At 35.8% G+C, this 27,912-nt stretch overlaps 1 protein-coding gene across 1 annotated transcript; it reads left to right on the top strand.

Moving 5' to 3' along the window:
• The first annotated feature begins 362 nt into the window (after window positions 1–362).
• On the top strand, window positions 363–27,362 carry LOC128990582 (protein kintoun-like). Its single transcript, XM_054413020.1, has 5 exons — window positions 363–2,363; window positions 7,727–7,819; window positions 8,950–9,138; window positions 22,549–22,694; window positions 25,559–27,362. The coding sequence occupies exons 1-5, from the start codon at window positions 732–734 to the stop codon at window positions 25,890–25,892; spliced, it is 2,394 nt and encodes a 797-aa protein (XP_054268995.1). The 5' UTR covers window positions 363–731; the 3' UTR covers window positions 25,893–27,362.
• The last annotated feature ends 550 nt before the right edge of the window (window positions 27,363–27,912 follow it).

Raw genomic sequence — 27,912 nt, 5'->3', positions numbered from 1 at the left:
ATTTGTAAATATTATTTTTTAAGTGTAGCCTATGATGAGTTGTGATTTTTTTCTGACTTAGCTAATGCAATTGTTTTGTTAATTTTTAGCTGAATAAACGAATTTGAAACTTAAACGAATTTGAATTAGTATAGACTATGATCTGTAGAGTAAGTGAGCTGTCCGTGGCTGTCCCCGGTAAATTCATATCAACGTATATTTATGTAGTGGTACATCCTCTTTGGCACACATTTTTTCTCAAAGGTAAAATCAACCAATGGGATGTTGCCACTCGGTAAACAAAATAGACGTCAAAAAAGTCATATGTTTATGTTTTTGTTTTGATGTTTTCCGTTTTCGTGCTGATCTTGCTGCGACAGCTGCGAACGCGAGCGACAGCGAAGTGAGCTGGCCTAGTTTTTTGTGCTGTGGGTGGTAATCGGTGCGGTATCGGCAAAACTTTCTAGTTTCTACCTCTTTTTCGGTCTCACATTTGTTATTTATAATTTAAACGAACTATTCTAGAAAAGTGCGTCTATATCTAGTAACACAGTTACTCTGTTAAACAGAAATAAAATATTTGTAAAATTGTTAACATCCGTACAGTCGGCTCGACGACCACGGACATTTCTAGAATCTGATAGAGGTTATTCTCGGAAGGGTTGTTAAAACGCAGTTCTTGTTTTCGGTGTTGAATGTTTTAGTAGCCTAATTCACTTATTGAAATATATAATTGCACGGTAAATATCTTTATGGAAGATTTACACAAGAAAAAATGGGAAGATCTGAATTTGTCACGGGATGAATTAAAAAACATTGGTGAGGCTCTTCAGAAAGAAGAATTCAGGAACCTTTTGATTGAATACGCAAAAGAGATAAATGATCCAGACAATAGAAAACAATATGAACAAGAAATCACTCAACTTGAGAATGAACGAGGTGTTGATGTCAAGTTCATCCATCCCTCATCTGGGTACGTGGTAAAAACTAGTGTAAATGGAGAAACTAAAGCCTTTATTAACATTTGCTCAAATGACAATGTGGGAGAGCCTTCTTCGACCCCAGGGTTTGATGAAGGACATCGAGGGCTTAAGTGGTCCATTCCTTACTGCATGGCTCCACCTAGAGAAGATTTGGATAAGAAAAACAATTCTTGCTTGGTCTATGATGTAGTTTTTCATTCTAATACATTGCATCTTGCTAAGAACAATGAGGCATTTAAGAATCTAGTCAATAATACTGCTCTTGATGCAGTGGAAGATAGTTTTCATGTTTCTCTTGACAAGGTCAATTTGAAATTTCCAAAGATGGCTTTTAAAGGAACTAAGCATGCTACTGTAATTCGAAAGAAAATTGCAAACTTTCAACCGAGTGATTGTTCAGAAATACTAAACTATCCATACCCCCCTCCTAAAGAAGGTGAATTCTCAAAAATGATGCCTTCAAAAAACACAAAGATTGAAGAAAAGAAAACTAAAGATGTTAGCAGAACTATCCTGCCCGATTATACAATTCCGAAATATAGTATCAAACACCGCAACAGAATAGATATGCAACATTACACAAATGATCCACTTACAAAAATGTCTATGACCATTCCAGACGAGCTCATTGTAGAAATAGATTTACCACTTTTAAAGAACTGTAGTGATTCCTCAATTGATGTTACTGAGAAAACTCTGATTCTTCAGAGTGAAAGTCCTGCTAAATATAAACTTCAGTTGAATCTACCCTATGAAGTTGACAGCAATAAAGGTAATGCCAAATTTGACACCGTTAAAAGAGTGTTGATTGTGACTTTGCCTGTGATAAAAACTAAAGCTAAACTCAACTCTTTGTTGGAACGTGAAGACAGTGGTGTTGAAAGTGACATCAACAATGGAAGGAATAGCGGTGTATCCAGCAGTGATGATGATGCTTTGGACAATGATCATTCTACTATTAGTGGCAAACAACTGACTGAATCTCCAAATGAAACCATAACTCATGAGAATAACAAATCCCCACAAAGATTTCTCAAACCAAATATTCACTATATCATTCCAAACTTTGAATGTCACCTTGTAAAAGACACTCTTTCATTCAACATTCAGATACCAAATGTAAACCCTGAATCTATTGCATATTGTTTCTTAAGTAAATACCCTGGATTTCATTTAACATTCATATCGATTGGCAATAGTTTTTTCCCTGTTAACTATGCAATGTATGTTCGATTGCCTACCCCAATAGAAAGTGAATCGTTTCACGTTGAAGTTTGGGATAACAATGTAATTGCTCAAGTCAAAATCACTGCCTCTTTTGATGTACAAACTTTTAAATATTATGTAGGCACTGATGAAAAGGATGCCAAGACACACTCATTGCACGATGATCTAAAGCAGGTAAGACCTTTTTTAGCGAATTTCCCACATAGGGAATATTAGCGAATTTCCCATATAGGGAATAAGCTATTACCGTAGGTCTCATGGTAAGACCTGGACCTGGGACCGATTTACTTTTTCCTTTTGAGGTCTCTAGAGGCCAAAAACACCATCCGTTCAAATTCATATATATATATATATATATATATAGGCCTATATATATATATATCTATATATATATATATGTGTCCGTTAGCACGATAACTCGAACAAAAATGAACAAAAATGATCCGATTTTGATGAAATTTGGTATAAACGTGTAAACCTACATTTATTTGAACGAGTTTGCGAACCAGCATGATCGGACCATGGGAACGGGGGTTTATGAGGGGTTTTACGGGATAAAAATGGGGTTTTCCCATTTTGACCCTAAAAACTTAAAATTTTGGAATATCTTTCCCAACCATTTTGTAGAGCTTAAAAAAAGAAATAATTTAGTATATTGAACCATTGTTGTATGCCTAACGGTCAAAGAGAAAATTCTAAAAAGTGTAATTTAAAATCTCCATGTTATTTATATGGAGAAAATGAAAACTGTTGTAGCGGCGGGGGTATTAATTTTATTGACATGTAATTCACTTAAGTTACTTGTGTAGGCTAGGCCCTAGCTTAAATTTTTTTAATGCCAAGTCAGTAAAAATTTTTATTGTGACGAGCCAAAGTTAAAGAGGGTTACATCCAGACCTCTTATCAGTCAATTTGTAAAACATGTTGGGTACAGTTTCTTAACTGGGCTACGCTAATATTAATTGAAACTATCGATTCAATTAGTAAACCTTCATGTGATTTTTTCACCATCAGCAAGTTTGGTTGGTTAGGTTAGGTTATGATAGTTAAATTGTATAATATCGATTATTACTCAATATTTTCAATTCGATAGTTTCAATAAATATTAGTGTAGCCCAGTTAAGAAACTGTACCCAAAATGGGGGCCGTATTATCCTAGTACTGTCAACCATGGGCCAAGTTTTTTTGTCTATATTTTTGCCATTCCCGTGTTTGTGAGTTACTGTACATGTGTTTGTGTGTATTCATGAAGTCTTCTTTAATAAAGTAGGTAGGTAGTAGGTCAGCAGTCAAACTAGTACAGCACACTGAAATCTCAAATTGATTTGTTTGGGCATTGAAAAGCTATACACTAGCCTATAACCCTAACCTTATCTACTCTAACCTTATCACATGGCCGTGATTGATATTATTTGTGGCATTTAACAAGTAAATCACATTATGGAAAGTCTTTGTATATTTCTTGTCCATTTGGTAATTTTGTCTCAACAATAATGTTAATTACTGTAGGCCCCTGCTGTTGAGGTAATAGATAGAAATAGGTACTTAAGCTTGTACATTAGAAGTAAGAGGTTGTATAGAGTAAAGGTGGACGAGGCAAAGAAACTTGCAAACATGACTGAGATTGAAGCTGCAAAAAATCCGTGCAAGGCGGCATGGAATTTGGTAAATCGTGTTTCTAAGCCAACCCCAACTCTTAAATGCCCCGCAAATCCTGATGAATTCAATGAACATATTCTGGGGGAAATTGACAAAATTGTTGACTCAGTAAACCCTGAAGCCCCGTTTCCATCAAACATTTTGTACCAACAATGTTGGGAGCTAAGTTCAAGTTGATTTGAGCACAGCTCCCAACAATGTTGGTGCGCTGTTTCCATTCCAGCAGTACGCGCCAACATTTCGCACCAACATTTCCCGCCAACCCCTCCTTCTACTGTGAGCACATTTCACTACCATCCACGGGTCGCCGGAATTTTATCCCCCTGGAATTTTACCCCCTGGGCAAACCTGACGTCACTATGACGTTGTAACCTGAGTGGCCAAAAGTTTGTTCGCGGCCGGAATTTTACCCCCGCGGATTTGGAAGTCTAATGAAAATAGTCAGAGCGTGATTAATTAGATTAGCGATGAAAACCGGAATTGTACTGTCCATATAACTAGCGTTTAGACAACTGAAGATGTACGGGCCGGATTTTTACCACCGGAATTTTAACCCCGGAATTTTACCCCCGGAGTTTTACCCCCTGGAATTTTACCCCCTGGCCGATTTTAGAAATTGAACGACTGATTTTCTTATTTCTGTTTTTAATTAACTGTAAACATTTCATTATTTAGTAGGGTATCTTTATTTATTTATTTTGTAATCTCAACTAAGTGTAAATTCACCTTAAAATATTCATTTTAAGGCTAGGCCTATTCTAATGTTTAAAGTTAATGAGTTAACAAAGATATGGATTACAAAATGTGTTTTATTTAAACAAATGAACAATTAACATGCAATGAGAAAAGGCTTGACGTTACAATGAAAGGATTGACAATGGTGTATGGGGTTGAAATTAAATTGAAATAAAAATAAATTTGAATAATAAAATAAAGGTTCAAATAATTTAGATGTGACATCTCTCAGGGTAGGGTGTCGTGCTGGCTTGAATGCTGATAATTAATAAATTTAATGGCGTCCAAATAGGCCTAATTAAAATGTTAAATTTACACAATCTCAACAATGGAAAATCTAATTTTGGTGTTGTCCAAAAGGTAAGTCCAATTAGTACAAAATTTAAAAGAGTTTAAAGAAAAGGTTATATTTAATTTTGAAGATAATGATTGAGTTGAGTCCTCTTGAGGTTTAGGCTAAAAAAAACTGTGATATAACTTGAAACTGGTCTTCTTGATGAATGAATTTGATTTAGGTAAAATTTTGAGTCCTTCTTCTAACAATTTCAACTTCTCAATGGCTTCCTTCTCTCTCAATTTCAATCTTCACATCACTCATTGTTGAACACATGGGATCACTTTCACTGCTTCTTAAATTTTGATTCCTTAAGGACTAATTTTGAAATGATATTATAAGAAATTTTGATGTATTGCAATTCTCTTACATATTTAATAAATAATTAGGTTGTGGGTGTTGTAAAAAAAATATATAGGCTATGAATGAATATTATTAATGATTAATTGAACATATTAATGAAATTATATAAATTAGGAAAATGAATATTAGGGCAGCCTTTCTGAGGAGTGATTATTAGGTGTATGAATAAAAGTTAACATTAAAAAAAAAAACTTAATACTAAATAATGAATGAAATGAAATATTACATAAGTAAACAGAATTCGTTGTTTTATTTTGATCATATTAACAACAGTTGGCTTCAAAGATCGAATCCTGATACATGAATCTCAAAATTAAAATTAAAAACCTGTTCGATTAGTTAATGTTACAAATACAAAGATATCAACTTTAACACTTCGTCTTTTCCCCAATATTGACTTGACCGCCATGGCCTCACTATACCGTCCAAAAGCCCAACACAACAAGTTACACCGACACTACACAAGAATGTTTACACCACAAACAAAAACACGTGGTGTTGTTGGTGTTTAACCCGTCTGCTAGGCGCTAGGCTAGAGGTGCGATGGTGCTGCGGTGGATGTGCGGCGCGGCGTCTGCTGGAACTACTCACAGAGCAAGTGCGCATGCGCGAGTTCTGCTCACAGCAATGTTGGCAGCTGGACATCGTTTCCATTACCTTTTGAGCACAGCTCACAACAATGTTGCCAGCTGCAACGGCTGCCAACACTTTTTGTTGGCCAACACTGCTCAAAACATTATGCTAGTGTTTCCATTCAACATTTTACTCCAACTTTGTTGTGAGTTTAGCTGACAACAATGTTTTGAGCAGAAAATGTTTGATGGAAACGGGGCTTGACAGTGATGTAAATACTGCAACTAAAATACCGGACAAGCCTATTATAAACTCTCTAGATAACTGGGCTTATGTAACGCCTCAAAATGTCATTAAAATAATCAAACAATTCAAGAACACAACTAGTCAGGATATTTATGGCTTAAACATCATTGTACTGAAACATGTTGCGGACATTATTGCTGATCCCCTAGCAAAAGTACTTAATCTTTGTATGTCCCATGGGGTTTTCCCTGATGTCTTAAAAGTTTCGAGGTAGTCGATGCTTTCGAAGAGGGGAATTCAGTTGCACTCACCCTAGCTGACTTAAGCAAAGCTTTTGATTGCGTCTCCCACATTCAACTGCTAGAAAAGTTACATCTATATGGCGTTGGGGGGCCAGCACTACTTGCCTTTAAATCCTACCTCCTAAATCGGAAACAGATCATGGCAGTAAAAGGGGCAAATTCACAACCATTGCCGGTTAAACATGGCGTGCCCCAGGGATCTGTGTTGGGCCCTGTGCTATTCTTGGTGATGGTAAACGACCTCGGACAGTTAGGCAACGTCTTGCTTTTTGCGGACGACACGACTATCTTTGCGGATGCAAGCACTCCTGAGGAAGCCAGGGCCAAGGCTGTACAGTCTTTCGAGAAAACCAAGACGTGGTTCAAAGCAAATAAGCTTTGCCTAAATGAAACCAAAACGCAACACATGACCTGCAGTCTAGCTCGGAATCCCATCCCTGATAACCTGCCTGAAGTAAAATTATTAGGCTTCATAATCACCCCAAACTCACCTGGGAAAAACATACCATGAAAGTGTGCACCAAGCTATCGAGGACATTGCATCTCTTTAGGAAGCTCAAACCTATGCTGACAAAGCAATACCTACTGACTGTCTACTTTGCTTTGTTCCACAGCCATATCAGCTATGGGTTGGAGGTTTGGGGCCATGCAGCTGGATGTAAGGATATACTTTTGTTACAAAAGAAGGTAGTCAGACTTATTTCGTCCGCTGACTACCACGAACATTGCAGACCTCTTTTTAGTAAACTCAATATCCTTACAGTATACAGCCAGTACATTCTAATCACCCTAAACAACGTAAGGACCAACATCTCTAGTCTTGCATTGAGAGAAGACCAACATGATCACAATACAAGGTCAAAATCCAACCTTGATATCCCTTTCTGCAGACTAAACAAAAAAAAGGACAGCTTTCCTATGCTGGCAATTAGGATGTACAACCGACTGCCACTGTACTTTAAAAACCTTGAGGCCTCAGTTTTCAAAAACGAACTGAGGGAGTGGCTACTGGCAAGACCCTTGTACTCCCTAGATGAGTTTTATAAAATTTGCGTCTAACCTGCCGCCAAACTTGTAAATATGTATATAAATATTATTATTATTATTATTTTTATTTTGACTCAGTCTATCCAGCAAGAGCTGGTCAACGACGTCGAGGGAGTAAGTAAGTAAGTAAGTAAGTTATAAAAACCATAGGTAACTTATTTGTTGCATTCCATAACAATCATCAGCATGGAATTGTTTTTACAATTTCAAAATCGAGACCTTTTCCTACAGTAACTTACTTAGTTAATTAAAACTTATGGTACCTAACATTTTTTTAGCACTTGGCTGCGGTCAGCGAAGAGAAAATATCAACTCCTGATATTCCAGTTGTTCAAGAAACTGAGAAGAGGAATCTCCCAGACATTCAGGAGGTTAGCCGACATAAGCATTTAGCAGTTCAAATTGACTTAGAAAAAACCTTTAATCAGCGATGGCTTGTAGCCTTAGTTTCAGATTTTTAATATAGGTAGGCCTACATGAAAACAGTTATACTTGCCGATTTTACTTCGTTTGAGCCATTGAAACCAGTAGGGTAAAGTTTTCCGACACCAACTCTGTTCCTGGAGGGGGTTGACTCATGTCCCTGGTTTTTTAAGGCAGCTGGAAACTTTTATATGCTGACAAGACTCTCAACGAACAGTCTGGACAGCATCTGTTAGAGGCGTTGTCCATGACTTTTATGCAGCCTGCCAGTCAGAATCACTTGCTCCCTCTCCCTAATTTGCTCCCAGATTTTTTCCCTAAGTTCTTTTGGAGGCTCATTGGTTCTTGAAATCCCTTTTGTTTACACATGACCAATGTGGAATATCATGCCTTTGAGAAAGGTTGATTACAACAACATAACCAGTAGGCCTACTGTTTCTTTCTGTCCTACCTTCTAGGCCTACCGTTGTTTCCAAAAAACCAGTCAAAGTCTAGAAAATATGTCATTGTTATTATTTTTTTTTTTGCTTAGTTACCGTAAGTTTACTTTTATCCAAATACTACTTAGGCTACTACTAAAGAAGTCGTTTTTACTTACACATCCTTTAATTGGATTATTTCACCAAGAACATTGTTTGCCGTGTGCATTGAGTATAATACTCAATTCTGTGTGTAAACCAAATCCACAACTTCATGTGACCTCTTTACATGTTCAGCCAGATCACGCCCATGCTAGTCAGCACAAAATATATTAACATCATTAGTAGATTTAGTGTTTTTAACTTCTTCTTCCTCAAACCAGTAGAGGCGCTTCATCAGAAATTGCAATAAGTAGGCCTATAAACAGTATTAATAGCAATTGCTCAAATTAAGACTAATTACGACAAAGTTTCATTTATTTGTAAATTTGGAGAAGTTGCATAGTTTATTCAGACATACTTTGAAATGCAAAGTTACATTTAGCTATTAATCACTCAATAGGTAGGTTTTTATTACCGGTAATAAAAAAAAAATTTTATTTGGCCAATTTAAATTTAAGTTGCTAAGATTTAAAATAACATCTTTAATGTTTGTTTAGGAACAGAATGGATATAGGATAGAAAGTTTGCAGAGCAAAAGTGGGAATAAAGAAAAGAAGTTGATAAAAGAGATAAGAGATTTATCAATATCTGAGAGTGGAGCATCCAGTTTTGATGAAAGCAGTTCCTCACCAACCCACCAGAAACCCACCAAATCTCGTACAGTTTCAGAATCTCACAATGGGGAAGTAAGTAGGCCATTTTTTTTTTACTTTAGGCCTAGATTGTACGGTAGTTATTCAAAATTAAATACAGATTCAACGTCAACTGATTGTACTTCTGTCGCCACGATTATTCTTCCACTGTATATCGTAAAAACTTACAATTTGAATACTAATGTAATTTAGAGGTTTAGTCTCATGCTTGTAAAATACACATTTGTCTTAAAAATTCAAATAAATACAAGGCATGTTATTTAAGTAAGTGCCGTTTTTTAATTTCTCCGTTCCAGCACTGCGATTGGCATTTTCGACATTTGCGCTGTGTATGGGCATCTATTAATAAGACCTAGCCAGAAATTCGAGAACAATCGGCCGTGTTTACATCCGGTTTCGAGCATTCAAAATGGTGCCGCCAATTGAGACTGCCGCCGACTGTGAAGTGCGCGCTGTAATTGGATTTTTAAGTGCTAAAGGTGTGAAAGCTATTGAATATTATCGACAGATTAGTGAAATGTATGGCGAGAAGATTGAGTGACGGAATCAAACACGTCAAGTAGATTAGATAGAACAAGGCATTTTAAGACGGCCCCACCAACGTTCATGATGTGCAACACACTGGATACGGGGACAGTAATGACGCCGCCAAGTGCGTTACTCATCATGAACGCTGGTGGGGCTGTATTGAAATGACTTTATCCACTTGCGTACCATTATGGCACTCATAATGTTCTCGCCATACACTTCACTAATCTGTCGATGATATTCAATGGCTTTCACACCTTTAGCATTTAAAAATCTAATTACAGCGCGCACTTCACAGTCGGCGGCAGTCTCAATTGGTGGCACCATTTTGAATGGTCGAAACCGGATGTAAACACGGCCGATTGTTCTCGAATTTCCGGCTAGGTCTTACCAATAGATGCCCATACACAGCACAAATGTCGAAAATGCCAATCGCAGTGCTGGAACGGAGAAATTTAAAAACGGTACTTACTTAAAAGACATGCCTCGTATATCTTACAAAAAGAGTTTTGGTAGCCAAGTGGTTGTTTTGCTCGCCTTCAAATCTAAAGATTGCTGGTTTTATTCTAAGTGAGTTTGTTCCTGGTCCTAGATGCCATTTAACTTGTCAGTTATAATGATTCTATATCTATCAACATTTTGATGTTCTAGATAGTAACAAGACCACAGGGTTTTTACCACCCCCTTAGAAAAAAGCTTAAAATTGCCAATTTCATGGATTAACTTAAAATAAATAGGCCTATTAACCCTTCCCGGACGGGTGACGGATATATCCGCCTCAGTCTTTTTCGATAAAGGACGGGTGGCGGATATATCCACTTATGGTTTTGTTGTTCTGGGCGGGAAGCGGATATATCCGCCTTCTCTTCAGACAGACTGGTAGGTGTGCTTGAGCAGTAACCAGATGTTTGACGGTACCAAGGTGCCACTTTCTGTGCTGTTTGGTATTTTTATAATTGTTATCATATGTTGCATATTTGATGTTTGTTTTGAATGTATTGTTGTTTTGAGCTTGTTGATATACTTTTGGGATCTTGCCTAATAAGGCCCAGCGCACACGGTGTGACTGTTTTACAACTTTCGTTGCAAACCAGTTGCGCGTGCAACTGTTTTGAGACCTCGGCAATGTATTGCAGTGGGGAGGCGCACACGACGCAACTGGTTGTATGCGATTTCAAAAAACATTTGAAACCAGTTGCGTGCAACCGTGGGCCCGACGTTGCATTTGCGGTGCAGACTTCAGTTGCACGAGACCACGGGGTGTTTTGTGGTGTTTGGTGGTATTTTGGTGGTATTTTGACGGCCGTATAGTTTTATTAGTGTTTATAATTTCCTATCCGACTAGCTCTAGCTGCTACAAACAGCCTAGTACTAACATTCTTGCTCAAATAAGGGTGAACCCTCAAATAAGGGTGAACCCTCAAATAAGGGTGAACCCAATGCTCTCTCAGTACCCTTCGCTCTCTTCGGTATTGATAATAGCTAATAACGTCTTCTTCGTCTGAGACTGACATAGTAAGCGCATTTAAAGCCTTAAAACAACGTAACAACACTAAATTGACACTCCACTGATTGCACAATAGAAGCAACTGTAGTTGTAAAACAGTCACACCGTGTGCGGACAGAAGTTTTGTTTCAGTTGCAAACTGGTTCCAGGTGCAACTTGTTTGCAACAGTTGTTGTAAAACAGTCACACCGTGTGCGCTGGACCTAAAGTATCGTTTAACTGTGGTGTGAGTTTTACCTTTCACTTCACTTTCCTGCTCTCTTCATGGCTGCGCTCACTACCTAAATTATATAGGATTCAATTAGTTTCCAGATAATTGAAAACCCTACACAAACCATTATTGCCATTATTGCTAAACATATTATGTGTGGTGCACTCCCCCCTCTCTCCCGCGCCTACCCCTCTCCAGCGCCACCCCCTCTCCCGTGCACCACCAATTTTTCCTACCCCCCCCCCTCGACGTTTCCTGCTCAACACTACGTTGTCTTTATTTATTGTTTAAATATTGTTCTTTATTTATTGCCAAACGTTGACAAAAAACCTTTTTCAATAAACATTGTTTTCTATTGTATCTTTTTTTTTAGATATACATAAGTCAGTAGTAAGGACCGTGGTAATAGGTTTATAGAAATACAATATAGGGTGTAGAGTGAAAATTTAAAAACGTACGTTTTCAGGAAAAGCATTTTGCAAATTTTTTTCCCCTTTTTTCAAAACTTTTATTATTTTTTTATTTCATTAACATTTGAAGTTTCATAAAATGTCCATGGTAACGCAATATCTTTGGTATTTTTTTTAAAAAAAAGAGCATCTTTAGTGGAAAAACACAAAATCCTGTAACGACCATAACAGACGTTTAAATGAATATTAAAAATAGTTAATATTATTTTTATAACTATGTTTTGCTATAAACTAATTTACTTTTATGACCATTATACAATAAATAAACGGTATCAGCATTCTGACACATACTTTCTCCCATAAGTTTGTCAACAACCTTTATTATATTGTGTAAGCGGTGAGAGTAAATATACGGAATTGGGATTAGTATAATCTTGTTAAGAATTTAAAGGACTACATACAAAATTATTATCAAAATCGTTTTGGGCCAGTTTTGTGAAAATCCGATTTTTCCGTTATTTTATGGCGTTTTTTATGGGAAAATAACATAATTTACAATAACTTTTGAACCGTAATTTTTACAGAAATGGGATTTGTACCATTTTCTTTAGAATATAAAGGACTATAACATACCAAATTTTTATCAAAATTGTTTTGGGCCGTTTTTGGGAAAATCCTATTTTTCCGTTATTTTATGGGGTTTTATGGGAAAATTTCCATAAAAAATTAATTTTTTTTTAAATGAAAAAACTATCAAAACTTTAAGGACTATAACATACTATGTTAAATTAAAACAGAATTTTTTTCTAAAATCCTATTTTCGTTATTTTACGGGGTTTTTATGGGAAAATAACATAAGTTACCATAACTTTTGAACCGTAATTTTTAGAGAAATGGAATTTGTACCATTTTGTTCAGAATTTAAAGGGCTACAACATGCTAAATTTTTATCAAAATCGTTCGGGCCATTTTTGAAAAAATTAGATTTTTCCGGTTTTTTATGGGTTTTTATGGGAAAATCCCCATTAAAAATCAAAATTTCAAAAAATGAAAAAAAACGCCTGGAGATACCATTGATTAGAACCTACATACCAAATTTCATCGAAATCGGACCACAGGTGTAGTCCCTAGCTCTGTACACATCCAGACACACAGACACACACACACATACGCGTTTGGCAACCAATGTGAGCTCCATGGTATTACACAGTAATGTGAGCTCCGGTAGAAGGAGAGGTTATTTAAAGAAAATATATGTCACTTTTTTAAAAGATGTCTTGTACTTAACTGTGGACACTTAAAACTCAAGGTTTGATTAAAATTCACAACTTGGATTTTGTAATGCAATGTGAGCTCCGGTATGTAAGTCGACCTGAGCTCCGGAAGTGTGTATGGTCAATGTGAGCTCCGGCAGTGTGTATGCTCAATGTGAGCTCCGGCAGTGTGTATGCACAATGTGAGCTCCGGAAGTGTGTATGCTCATTGTGAGCTCCGGTATGGTGTATGCTCAATGTGAGCTCCGGGAATGGTAAGTTCGAAGGTAACACCAATACTCGTCTTCGTTCTACGGAAAGTTACTAGTCTTGCCTAGGAACCCAGTTTTGGATCTGTTCAATGTGAGAGGCATTACTAGCTTCATTCCCACTGTTCTTGTGAACTTAACTCTAGATCAGACTGTTGCTTCATCCGCTTCTTCATCAGTTAATTTTTCATCTTAAAATCTAAAAAATATCTTTTTGGTACCTATGTTATCACCCACGGGATCTTTGAATAATTTTAGGCTTAACTGAATCTGAAGTGTATGTGGTTTGGTGGTTGGTCATTGTAATGAATTATATAAGATAAACCTGCATTACACTATCGACAAATTAACTATCAAATATTTATTAAAACACTGAGGCATACTGCAAACGCTGAGTCATACTGCAGCAAAAACAGCCGTATTTAAAGAGCTTAAAGTAGGTCTTTTCACTCTTTTCTCCCTAGGAAGTGAAAATCAGCTGATTTAAACTCAGTAATGAGCTTCGATTGTATGCAATCGCATGTATCGAAAGTATGTATAATTTTTTTTCACCACACTATAATGTTTTAGTGGTTCTACATACGTTAATTGGTGGCTGAAAGTTACGTTTTGCTGGCCATGCCAGCTGTCATCGTTATTTGGGGACCGAGCAGGTCCCTAGGGCCGCAAAATTAGCTGCCCGCTTACTTACTTAAAACATGAATGCATATTAAATGCACAATCAGTATCCATAGCATTGCAATAGAATTATTTTATTGTCACCGTTGCCTAGCAACTATTTATTTTTATTTTTGCTGATTCCTCGAATTATTTCTTCACATAACCTTAAAGTTGTAGTTGTGTTGACCATCAGTGTGCATTTATTATAGAGGTGAATAGTGGCAATAGGGTATACTGTGGTGCAAAATAGCGTTCGTACCACGGACCTAAATGGTTTTGCAGCTCTCGATCGAGACGAAGTCGAGAACTTAAAAACTATCTCGAGCCGGCAAAACCTTATTTTTGGCCCTAGGGACGAAATATACTATTAAATGGGTTGTAGCTTAATCGGGTTTCAACTTTATTTAATTTACAGTCTGTTTCAAAAGTAGACAAATAAGCAAATACATTAACAATAATACAACATTAAAAGTATAGTGATTTACCACTCTCAACACTAGCTAACAAAGATAATTTTGATAACACAGCCGAATCTGAATGGGAGGTTTAATATCGTAAGTCGCTTCAGTCTGTAAATGGTGTTGTGATTGTCCAATAAATTTAGTGCAAGATGAGAGCTCGCCCTGTGGTCGGAAACTTGACCAAAAGTATGTATTTTTCCAACTTATCTATATTTACCCTATGCTATAAATAAGACATGTAAATGGAATTTCTTCTATTTGGTTTTATTTTCTGTTTACATTTAGTTGTTATTTCGTTACCTACATGGCAACCCATACGGCCCAAGTTATTTTTTTAATTTTAAATTCGTTTCTTGTGTTTATTTTTGAGCCTATTTTAATTTATAAAGGGATTCATCACATCTACAGGAAAATATCTTTCATTTGGTAGGCCTACCAACCGCGTGAAATTCGTTCCAGTAGTATGGTCAGGCTAGCTGTCAAGTTTTGCAAAAGTTGTTTTGTATAAGACGATTTTGAATGATTTTCCAATTTGATAATCTTTTTTCACTAGATTTTGTAATTTCTTCTTTGACTTTTCAAATTCTAAGATTATTATGAAGTGTTCTGTTGGTAACAAACCAAGGTGTGTTGCGTTGACAATTTTACGTAGCAATTTTGATTGGTATCGTTGAAAAATTTCAATGTTTTGATGTACTTGATGATCCCCAAAGTTGGATCCCATAAGTCCAAATTGGTTTCATAACTTTTCTGCAAAGTAACATTATTTTGTGTACTAAGTTTTGATTTAGATCCAAGAAGACAATTAAGCTTCGTTATTTTTAAATTTAGATATTGTCTTTTAGTCCAGATATGTGCCTTCAAATTAAGCTTTGCATCTAAGTGCATGCCCAAGTATTTTATTTCTGTTACTTTAGAGTGGTGAATATTGTTCATGGAACAATGTCCGGAGGACATGTAGCCAGATTTAGGGTAAAAGTAATGTTTTCTGATTTATTTTCATTAATTTTGAACCTCTGTGTTTTAAACCAATGTGAAATTTCATCCAAGTTTAACTGTAAATTTGCTGTAGTTTGAACCAGTTTGTCGTGGACAGATAAAATGTTCATATCATCCGCAAATGTGGCAACCATAGTGTTTACAATTTCTGGTAGGTCCGATGTATAGGGAATATACAAGTATGGTTCAAGCACGCTTCCTTTGGGGATTCCTGATTCTATAGGGTAAAGGTCAGTTAAATAATTTTGATGTTTAATTTGGAAAGTTCTGTTTGTAAGATATGATTTTTAAATATGAAAAACTGAATGGGGTAGCTAAATGTGGCATTCTTGTCAATAGTTCGATATATCGATAGTAATGTACACCAACACAATCGTAATAAACGAAATAATTTAATTATATTTACGAAACAGATGCTTGTTTGCATTAGCAAAATAAATAACAATTTAGAAGTCATTTTGAGAAGTTATCTAAGTATTTCTGTTAAAGAAATGACATTTCTTCATAATCTTAACATCTCAAATTATTTTAATACTTTCTTCTGAAATGGCTACCATACTAAATTCAAACTCACATAACAAGAAATTAAATAACATATAAACATAAATTAAAAAGTTTTACACCACAATTAAAAAACAAATGTACGATTGCTCTTGCACATTCTTCATCAGATTAGGCATAGGCACGAGACCCTCCTTCATTGCGCAGTCTGTAGTCTTGGAGATAAGAGAGATATGCGGTAAAGATAAGGGAGAACTGGAACGTACCGTTGTGGGTTTGCAATATTTATCTCAAAATCCAGCGCAAGGTTAACTAAATTTTGGAATTAGGGTCTGAATACGTGATTGGTGAAATCGAGGAGGCAATACTGAACTTGCACTACTTATGTTATATAGCATTTTTTACCTTATCTACCAAAATTTTGCTATTTTAAGCACTTTTTCCTTTGGAGCTTTAGGGGGAAACGACTATTTCACCCTGAAAATCACGTTTGAAAGTCGAGAAAAGCTTTAGAAATCGGCGATTATAAGCGCTCGAAAAATCTTTTTTCCTTTTAATGGTAGCCTATTTTTCTTATTATTCGAATCATTTCAAACTTCTTTTCCTTTTGCACTTTTTGCAGCAAACACATATTTCACCACGAAAAACACGTTTGAAAATCGTGAAAAGCGTTATAAATCATTAATATCGCCACATTTGACTGGTAAGTGTCAATAAAAGAGTGCAAAAGAGTCCTTGGAGCCTAGACGTTCTAACTCATAAAACAATGAAAGAACTACAAAGACACAATATACTTTTATAATCTCACAATAAACTAGATATTTAAATTACAATCACTCTGGCGTTTGAAGAAATATTTTTGGACTGTAAATAACTCTCCAGCTGCTGTTTGAAATTAACGTAATTAACATTGCTCTTATGGGGGACAAATCCAAGATGGCTGTTAGCTTTCATTGACTCCCTTGGAGAACAATAAAAAACTACAAAGAACATTTCTAATCTCACAGTATACTCGATGTTAAATTATTATCACTTTGGTGTTTGAAAAAAATATTTTTGGACGATAAATCTCTCTTCAGCAGCTGTTTGAAATTATCCAAGATGGCCACTAGCCTCCAAGGACTCCCTAATATAACCTTTAGCTGAGCTCCTCAGCTTAACCTAACCTAAGCTGCGTTTACCCAAAATCGGTAATTTTCGGCACTTTGCTGATCTAAGCATGGGTTAGGTTAGGTTAGGTTAGAGTAAGCTAGGTTGGATTACTTTGGTTTACCCACAAATTGGTAATTTTCGGCACTTTGCTATTTTTTACGAATTTTAAAACCTGGGTTTCTGGGTAAAAATGGCGTTTGCTGGAAAACTGTTAGCAGCAATTTTTTTTTTTAGATGGGTTTAATAATAATAAAAACACATTAAAAGTAGGGTAAAAAATCAAGCTCCAAAAATCTTCGGTTTCCATCGCTTTTTGCTATGTTCAATCGAGATTTTCGAGCGTAGGAAAGATGCGGACAAGAAAAGAAAGTTAGGGACAAATAGGAGAGTTGTCCTTTTTGCGATTTATTACCACGTAAAACCTAAACAATATTTATAGGTTGGAAATTGGAGGTCAATCACACTCTCGCAATATCACAAAAGTGAACTGACCCGAGTGACCCGACACTCCAATAACTGGGATGACCTGTTGCAAAAGGAAAATCTAAGAAATTGCTTATGAAGTCCATTTGGAGTAACGTGTGAATAACGTGTTAACGGGACATTCCTGTATTCTGCTCACTCATATTTCCTTTACCTTTCCAAGTACTGAATGTTTATGAGTTTGCTTAGATTAAACAATATGTGGAACACTTTGTACCAGGTGCCTACGATTATATCTTACTAGAGGTAGCTAGTCGTGGTTTGTTCCCGAATTAAGAATAAAACATATTGTGTTATTGCGTTATAATACAAACGAGAGAAATTCGCCCATATTCAAGGTTGTATAAAATAAATCGGAGGCTATAAAGTCCACACGAAGTTGAAGCTATTGTTTTTAAAATAGTCAAGTATATTTTGATAAAATAAGGATTCGCTGCGTCGCGAGTGACGATGATGACACTTCCGTGATTGCGAGAGAATTTCACGATATGGTTCGGCGGACCTAGGAGACGATGATGTATCCGTAATCGCGGGAGATATTTATCCTGGCAAAGTAACCTCGAGCACAGAAAACGTTCTTAATATGTTTTCTGTGGCACGAGGTATGTTGAAGTTAGCACCGTGACCACGAGACATGTCAACGATGGCACCGTGAGTGCAAGATACGTTGACGGTTAACGCCATGACCGCAAAAACGTTGACGATAACACTGGAACCATGAGACATGTTGACGTTGGTACCATGACCTCAAAACATGTTGACGATAATGCCGTGACCGGAGACATAATCGAGACGTGTTGACAATGGCATCGTAACCGCAAAACATGTCAATGATTACGCCACGACCGTGAGAAATTTTGACGATGGTACCACAACCATGAGACATGTTGACGATCGCGCCATGAGCGTGGGCAGCGAGGGAAGTGTTTGCGATGGTGCCGTGAACGCGGGTAATGTTGATGATGGCACCGTGCTCACAAGCGATGGTGCTCTGACCGCGGGACATTCGGGGACACGTTGACGATCCGGCCGCGAGCGTGGGGCGTGTTGTGGACATATATATAATACAGATTTGTTGTATTATATAGAGATCTATGGTTGTGGATCAGGCGCCGAGATTACGAGATGTGTTGACTGCTGAGACGCCTGGACAACTGAATATAGCGCCGCGAACATGGTCACGGTGGCTCCGTCATCACGGGAGATCTTCACAATGATGTCACAATTGAGGATTAAAGTCATGCAAAAATAATGACATTGTGATAGGCACATGTTAAAATATTTAGGATTGGGCCTGCCTGATTAAACTCTACTGCTGTTTTACAAGTAACCATATATCAGGCCTTAAGACTTTACTCAAGTTTTTTTATGTAGTTGTATTCGTGTCGTATTCACGTTAAATGTCTATATAAGGTTAGCATTTGGTGTTTTATAATTATATTTATGTTTCATAGTTAATTGAACCAAAAATTAAATTTGTTTAGTCAACAACAGATCTTGTTACTGTACTTGTTTAATTTTTATACAGAATTGTTTTTAGTACGATGCTTGTTTTCAATATTATTGCTATCTGCAATAATATTTAACCTAGTTGTTTTACCCCAAACAATCGGGAAGGAAATAAAAATCACGTCCCGAAATAAAATTAAAAAAAAAAACTTAATACTGAAATGAAATGTAAACAGTTAGTTGTGGATACAATTAAGCATTTTAAAGAACATACGACGGAACAGCTGTTTCAAGATAGCTGACTATTGATTACTGATTTGGAGAATTGGTAGATCGACTTGAAAAAAATAAATAAGTACCAGGGTACTAAGCTTTGCTCGGGGAAATCATTACTATACCCTCAGAAAAGGCTTTGGTTTATGCAATTTATCCTTATCATAAATTAAAGAATATTTTATTTTCAGCGGTAAACACAGCTGGAGAACGCAACAGACTACAACAATGCTATGCTGACGGCGAAGCTACCTCCCCCCTCCTCAGTGCCTATAAATACGACATGGATATACAGTAGTCTGGATCGCGTTCTGGCACTAGAAATTCGAGAATAACGCGCTGAAAACAACTAAATGCGGAGCGGAAGTCAGAACAATAGCGGAACTCACATTGACTGTGTGGAACCATGTTGGTGTGCATCGAAGAGTGTAAACGCGATCGTAGCGCGACGTGGTGTCGATTTTATGAAGCTATACACTCGCACACTTTGGTAAAAAGCAGTAAAATGAGCTCCGACCTAGTTCGAGCTATTTCGGGTATTTCCGTGATGCCGAAGTCACTAGGACATCGAATCAGAGGCTTTCTCAATCCGAGCTCCGGGGGGTCGGAGCTCACATTGAAAACGGAGCTCACGTTGTTGGTGTGTAACCATACGTCGGATCTCACAATGTATCATTCCCCAACACACACACACACACACACACACACACACACACACACACACACACAGACATCACTTCGAAAACCACTTTTTTGGGTCCAGGGGGACCCAAAACGAATATATCCACTCAAAACTCAAACTCAAAAATTTTGACGAAAACAATACTTTCTCCATATACTATGGTATAGGGGGAGAAAGTAAAAGGTCACTGAGCTTTTGGTATATTTGGTCTTTCTAGAAAAAAATAAAAAAACTCAAAAAATTGAAAAAAAACCAATAAAATCATTTTAAGTTTGTATAACTCCGAAAAAACTTACCTGAGACCCGAAAAATCGTTATGTTTGTATAGAGGTGTGCTTCTTTTGTGTATAAAACATTGAAATATGATGATATTTTAATTTTTGAAATTTTTATGATAGAAATTATAAAAATGATGGTCAGGGACAAGCAGTACGGTCGTGAATTTTCTGAAATAATCTAAATCTTTCTAAACAATCCTTTAATTATACTGTTAGTTATAATAAAAATAAGTGTTTCAATTGAACTAAATTGTTCAAATTACAATTATATTAAAGTTATTGTCACGACCAAACACACTATAATCCATAAGGCTGGATTGGTCGTGAAAAAACCCGCGATGGTCGTGAAACTTTGGTCGTGAAATTATGTGTTATTTGGCTCTGTTCTGGCGGTAGCCCTGCACCTCATGTTCGAGGATACAAAGTGAACTTCTAGGTTAATCTAGCAATTGAAATATCTTATAAACAAAAATTAACACCATGTCTACTTCATCGAATGACTGCGTACGGTCATGGACACACCAAAATTACAAAAAACACAATCTTTCCTTTATTAATCTTGTAATTCCTCCTTTCAACTCGAAACGACCGGCACTACAATCCTGACGTACACCCCGAACTAGTTTCTAAAACCAACTGACTCCATCGACGCCAGGCTTGCCACTGTCGTGCTCCAAAGTTGAAAATTTTTCCCAAATGGTCTTGACGCCAAATCGAGGGACAGACTTATTTTGTCATGGTAGTCAGTTTGCAATTACAATAAAACTATAACATGCTCCTTTTTTGTAAGTTTAATAAACATGTTTTTTTCAAAATGTCACAATGTGAACTTCTATTCTAATTACTTAAACTGAATTATAAGTTTTTACTTTTTTTACTGTTAGTGACTCACAAATATTTAAATATATCTTAATAATCAAATAACTCAAGTGGTTTTTTACGTTAACCATTGATGACATAAAAATATGGCTTTATATATTTCGGCAATAATATATTTGAAATATATTGAAATATATTTGAATAATTAGTTTGAAAACAGCGTGAAAGTTGGAAAATGTACCCTAGGGACACGTCATGGTCGTGAATTTCGAGACTTTAAAAATACAAAAAAAATACCTAGGACCTATTTAAAACAAAATTAATGTGTGTAACATGTTGTACCCGTCCCAAAAAATATTAAAACACATAATAATAAACTACAAATCCAGTATCTACGAAGTTAAAGGCCAGGGACATGAAAACGTACGTTTTTAAATTTTCACTCTGTAATGGAAATGTGAATAAAGCTAGAAAAACAATTGATTGTTTGCCATCAGGATAAAAAAATTGAGAAAAGTTTGAATTACAAATTGAGATGTTTTAACCCCATAACTGAAACAAACCAGTTCAGGAGAATCTAGGGTTAACGAACAACACAGCCTCTTTCCCCTCTTCTTATACAAGGATGTGGCAAAGGAAATGTGGCAACGCCCCAATCCCGACCACTTGACCAGCTGTAGCACTATCTCATATGGAGCTTCTGTGTAATTCTAATGCTTACACGTTTTTTATCATTGTTGTTATTGAGAGTGCCTCACAAATTAAAGCAAATCAGAATTTGCATGGACCTTATCAGAATTAACATACATAGAAATTTTATAGAATGAACAAACTTTACATTTGTTTGTACAGTAGACTCCCTCTTATCCGGACACCTTTTACCCGAACATCGGTTTAACCGGACTACACTCGGCGAAAATGGCATCTCTTTAACCGGACAATTTTTATCAGCACATTGGTTTAACCGGACTTGATCGGCAGGAAGTGGGCAGTACTGAAACAACTGTTCTCGTGGGAAAGATTTGAAACCAGTGATCACGTGTCTACAATGCTCTCCTAAATTTAAGTCGAATATCACAGTAAACAGTCCGTTTTAACAAGTTTTTGGGGACGTCGGTTTAACCGGAAAACCCGTTATACGGACTGGCCTCGGTCCCGAGGAGTCCGGATAAGAGGGTGTCTACTGTACATGCATGGGTGTAACGTAGCCATAGCGTAACAATAATGATAAGAACGTGTGGCTGATTATGTGTGTTAGCTGTCGTGGGGTGACTGTGGTTCGAGTTAATTGGAGAGTGGAGTTAATTGCAAGATTGTTGGACACGGCCATGTATTAAAGTACATTGCCAGTGGTGTGCTAGTATTGTATTTCAACAAAATAGGCCTGACAAAAGTAGTAATTTAGTAACCTGTCTAATTTGAAATAGTTGTTCTCGATTGTGCAATATATCTGATCAACCATGGCTAAAGATGGAAATCATCACAAATATTTTTTTTCTTTATTGCAGCGGCGTAAATGTCGAGGAATCTTGAAGATAGGCCGAAGTTTGTCAGAGTCAAGTGCAGATGACTATGCTTTTTGGAATGATGAAAATGGAGAAAAACCCAAGAAAACTGTTCGCTTTAGTGATGCGATACAGACTCAAACATTCAGGTAATTATTAGTCATAGTCATAATATAGTTAAAGTTATAAGTCATAGTTATAATTTAATTTGAATTCTGTTATGGTCAAATATGTATGTTTATGGGATTTAGTAAGGAAACCATATATTCTTTTTATTCCGTAAATTTAACTGTATTGTTGTTGTTCAAGTAGCTTATTATTATTTTCTCAGTGTCTATCGTATTATTTTGATTATTTGTTAGGTATATATATGTTGTGGTTATTTTAAGTGTTATTGTAACTTTGCTGTGTTGCCAACCTGGCCGACGGCCCTTCCGGCCAATGCCTAAAGTGTTTATTTTGGCAGATGCCCTGCGTGGTATCTGGAAATGTAAATAAAAGCAGCAATAAAGCACTTTTTCATTTCATTTAGTAAGGAAACCATATACTTTTAGGGAAATTTTTCATATAGGGAATACCATTACCATACAACTGGGGATCGTTGACCAGATGTCTGAATTGATCTTGTCAGATAAAATTTACTTTTAAAAATGAAATAAACTCATGTTTACAATATTTACACTCCATGGTGGCCGAATTCATACTCAAAAGTTCATTGCAGTGGTAAAGTATTCATGTATTCATGCATTCACAAATTTCAAAACACACTGTAGACTACGGCCATTTCCTCCTAAAACCCGTTGGGTGACTTTCTACAGCCAGTTATAACGTCTAGAACTGTGTACAAAACCTCCCATTTCCCCATTTATTTGTCATGAATAAGTAGACATTTTTAAAACTAACCATATCCTCCTAAAAGCTGTTGACTGACTTTCTACAGCCATTATTAATGGCTATATCTGTCCAACTGTCCAAAAACCTTCCATTTCACCTGTTATTTGTAAGTAGACATTTTAAAAATCAAACTATGACGAACTTGTGTTCATGAATTTCAAAACATAGGCCTACTGTAGACTACGAAGCCATATCTCCTAAAAGCCGTTTGGTGACTTTATAAAGCCATTTCTAACGGCTAGAACTCTGCCCAATTGTACTAAAAATTTCCATTTCACCTGTTATATGTCATGCAAGCAAGTAGACTTGTTTTTAACCTTAATTTCATAGATCTGTCACAAAATGTCTAGTACCGAATTCAGTAATAACATTGACTATATAAACTTTAACACTAGTGTTTATATAGTCAATCTGGTGCTACCCCTGATTGCTGATTGATGCCTGTGTAAAGTTAGTGGCCAGCAGACAATTTGATGACAACTAACGAGTGACCACCTAACTATGGAACACCAGGAATCAGGTGTTTCCCCGTCCTCGCTCGCGCTTAGCGCTCGCCTTTGCCCTAGCATGTCAACAGCTGACTGCTGTAAAAATTGAATGATGCGTAAAACTTTCCATAGTGTAATATTGTTTTATTCGTTGTGCTATATTGTCCACAAAGTTTATCTATGCGGAACTTAATACTACTCCTGCCATCGCTTATTAAGTTTAATAAAAACTACATAGATGTCTGTTTTATGACATTGCGTTTTTTAAGGACGAAATGTACGTTTAAATTTATTTTTCCAGGGTCCAAGGGGGGGGCTTTAGCCCCTGTAGCGCTCCCCCCCTTGGAACCGCCACTGATTGCACATTTGTGTTTAGTGATCAATAAAGGATCTGAATCTGAACTTTTGTAGTTTGTTTCCTTATGGATATGTTTTGATTAAATTTGACAATATTATTCATTTTATACTAAGTTTTAACCTTGATTATTTTACTAATATTTATTCGAAAGGAAATAAATTTAACTTCTAGTTTTAAGGAAATATTTGAGTGTAAAGCCAATCTGAATAGTGGAAATTCACTTAATCTGCAGGTTTGCTGCTGTGGGGGTATTTTATACTACACTCTTGAGATCAATTTTGTATTTGTATTAGAGCCTTAAAGCTATTGTAATGATTTTCAACTTTCATAATAATCTTGTAATTAGTAGCCGCATGGTTGAAAATTTTGGACTTTCTTTAGATTCGATCTAGTACTACTCAAATTTATGAGTAATGGTAGATGTCAAAGTTTATTCCAAACTTTGAGATTCATCATGCAAGCCACTTTTTTTTGAAAGGCAAGCTAGTATCACATAAGGTGTAAAAGCTACAGGGTACAAAATGGAACTTTGAGCAGTTTGTAATCTCTAAAATTAAATATTTGACTGATAAAGAGTTGTTAAAAATATTAATAAATCTTAGTCTACCGAAGAGGTTTATTTTATAAACTGGGAGGGAAGTCATTTTATGTCAACAAATGTTGTTATCCTGAATATAAAAACATTAAAGAATTGTGCTGGTAAAATGACACTTAATGAGACAAAATTAGTTAGCAGTGGTTAGAAAAAGCCAAAAGAAGGTAGGACAGTCAGTTGCAGTAGATAATTCATTTATGTCCTATACCCTTCCATGGCATGACACAACATAGTACATTGAACTACAAAATAATTGTGTAATATATAGTAACTAGCATTATATTTTAACATGTACCCAACACAAATATTTATAGTGTAACTCACTTTACCTATTATCAAGTTTTTGATTACAAATTTATTGGTATCTGTATATCTGCCATTTTGAAAAAGTCAAGTAATCCAATCAAGGTTGGTAGGATTGTGCGCGCCTGGTTGGAACTAGTTTGACTCAGCTGTAAAATTATAGGCCTATAGCAATGTTAATTGGACGTTTGATCTTAGCTTGAAATTTAGATTTGAAGATAATGGCACTGGCTTTTTCCCTTTGTTATACTATATTTTAAGGTTTTATTTAAGGCTTTTTTATATTTATAACACATATACACAAGTGACAATCCTGTTAGTAATCGTCCTTATTGAAATGTTCTACTTTTATTTATCAATCTATATTTATTGCAGAATGAACTCCAGTATCCTTGGACAGAGAAAAAAGAATCAGCGAAAAACAAGAAATAAAAAGCGAGCGATGGAAAGAAGACTTAGCGAAAGCGGAGGAGAATCGGAGGGAGAAAGTGATATGTCTGTGATAAATAACATCTGGTTGAAAGAGCCAGAGTCCAGCGATGTGTCGGAAGTGTCGGATATCTCAGAGTCGGCAGAATCAGACGACGGACAAAAAGAGGATCCGAAGCAGTTTTTGCCGTGCAGCAGCAAACGTAATCACAAGAGAAGGGGCAAAAAGTCTGCTCGAAAGAGCGCAGCCACTGCCAAATTTCATTATTCAGAAAATTAGTTACGGATAATCAGTAGGGAGATCAATGTGGTTTTTGTAGTTTATTTTGGTGTTCCAATCATTGTTCTAACTTTGGGTTTTGTAATTTGTGTCCTAATTTCTATTTTGGTTTAGATAGTGAACTGCATCACTGCACCTTGCTTTCAACACAACCAGTACCTGTTTCAATGTTTTTGATAGTGAATAGATATTTATTGCAATTTTACAAGTACAAATTTATATGGATTGATTGTTTATACCTATAAATAAAAGGTTCTATTGAATTGTTTTTGCATTTCTAGTTAATTGTTTGAAAATAAATTATCATGTAATCAATGTCACTGCCGTTTTAAACTTATAACACTCCATTATGTAAGATTTATAAATTTCAGATATTTTGTTTTCAATTAACTTTTCTCAGGAGTGTGCAATTGGTTTGAGCCAAGCCAACTTTTTCCAGAATTCTCGAGTCCAGATTTAATAAGTCAAACTTTAAAGGAGTTGATGAGTTTCAAGTAGGTCTATTTGATTGTTTTCCTGCTGAATACTTCTTGGTATTTTTTATTACACTAAGTGTTGGTAAAATATTGTATAAATTATTGAGGACAAGGCTCGTTTACATAAAAGAACTACAGTGCCTCTAATACTAACTTGGCTTTCATAGTTTTTATTTGGGAGAAAAAAAAAACTAGAATTGATAATGGATCGCCTAAAATTTAGTTTTTCAACTAGCCTGATAAGCCAAAAACTGTGTGTGCCCCAAAAATTACATACTTTATATCTGATAACATTGTTAAATTGTAAAAGTAAAAAATCTCACATTGAAGAAATTTTCATAAAATTCCTGGCATTTAAACTGTTTTTTTGTTTTGATTAAGTTGGTTTACTTTAGATCAATGATAAAAGGAATGTTAATCTCAGGATTGTTATTGTGAGTAATGCTGTTAAAAAATCTCCTTCGCAATGGATTGTAAAAGATAGTAAGGACGTAGTAGAGAGGGTAATTGTTGAAATCATAACTAACATGTTTTTGTGAAAAGTCACACTGTAGATAAAATATAATTTTATAGTGACATTAAATAATGTAGGAATGCTTGTATTGTTATGATGTATATTTTAAATAGCACTTTAAATGGAAAATTAGTAACACTGATTCACTAAGTCTATTTTTACACTCTTTATATATTTTTAGATATGACTTTATTGTTAATCCAGATTTATTGAATTATATACCCTAATTTATACTTGCTAAACAATATGCTTTTAAACACTGCTTTATTTCTTTTGTAATATTATGCATGACATAGATGAAATCAATACGTTTGTAGTGTTGGTGTGAATACGCCTAGAAATGCATTACGGAGGTTAGTTGGAGTTGGAATTTTGACTGTATTTATTGTGATAATTGAAATGTTGTTAGTTAGTAACAGTAAGTTTTAAAAATCGGGGGTTTTGTATTTTTGTTCAAAAATTGTTATATGAATAAAAACATTCCCCATACATAATCTGTTATTGCGTTCCACCCCTCTGAATAGTTGTATGATACACAAATGGGAATTACTGCAATACAATACAATACAGAATGAGGTAAACTATAAAAACTAGTAATAAAAGTACAAACATTTTTGTAATCTCCATCAAAAATATACTGCAAACAAAATTATGTCAGATTGTGCCAAGTTATACACAAGGGTGGAGTAAGTACCAAACCAAAAACCATTCTAGCATTACACTAACGATAATAATATGTTAGTGTTAGTTAATATTTTGATAGGCCTAATAAAATACCCTTTAACTATAAACTAAGAATAATCTTGGTAACTATTACCATGTTTTATCTATGCTATTACATTATAGTAAAATTTTGCCCAGGTACAGAAAGGTTTTGTACAAATATTCTGTAAAGTGTATAGTGATTCAAAAAAGTCAAGTACACTAAATTTGGCAATGGTACCTCCCCTTCCAACAGCTTGGCCTTATTTTGCCTGGCATGTACAATTTAAAATGATAATTTTTAAATCATTACATTATCATTTACCTT

The sequence above is a fragment of the Macrosteles quadrilineatus genome, unplaced genomic scaffold (assembly GCF_028750875.1).
Source record: "Macrosteles quadrilineatus isolate MER2022 unplaced genomic scaffold, UCM_ALF_1.0 Scaffold_3__2_contigs__length_128488019, whole genome shotgun sequence".
Taxonomy (NCBI): Eukaryota; Metazoa; Arthropoda; class Insecta; order Hemiptera; family Cicadellidae; genus Macrosteles; species Macrosteles quadrilineatus.
Note: the sequence above shows the minus strand (reverse complement) of the source record. Positions and strands in the feature narration are given on the sequence as shown.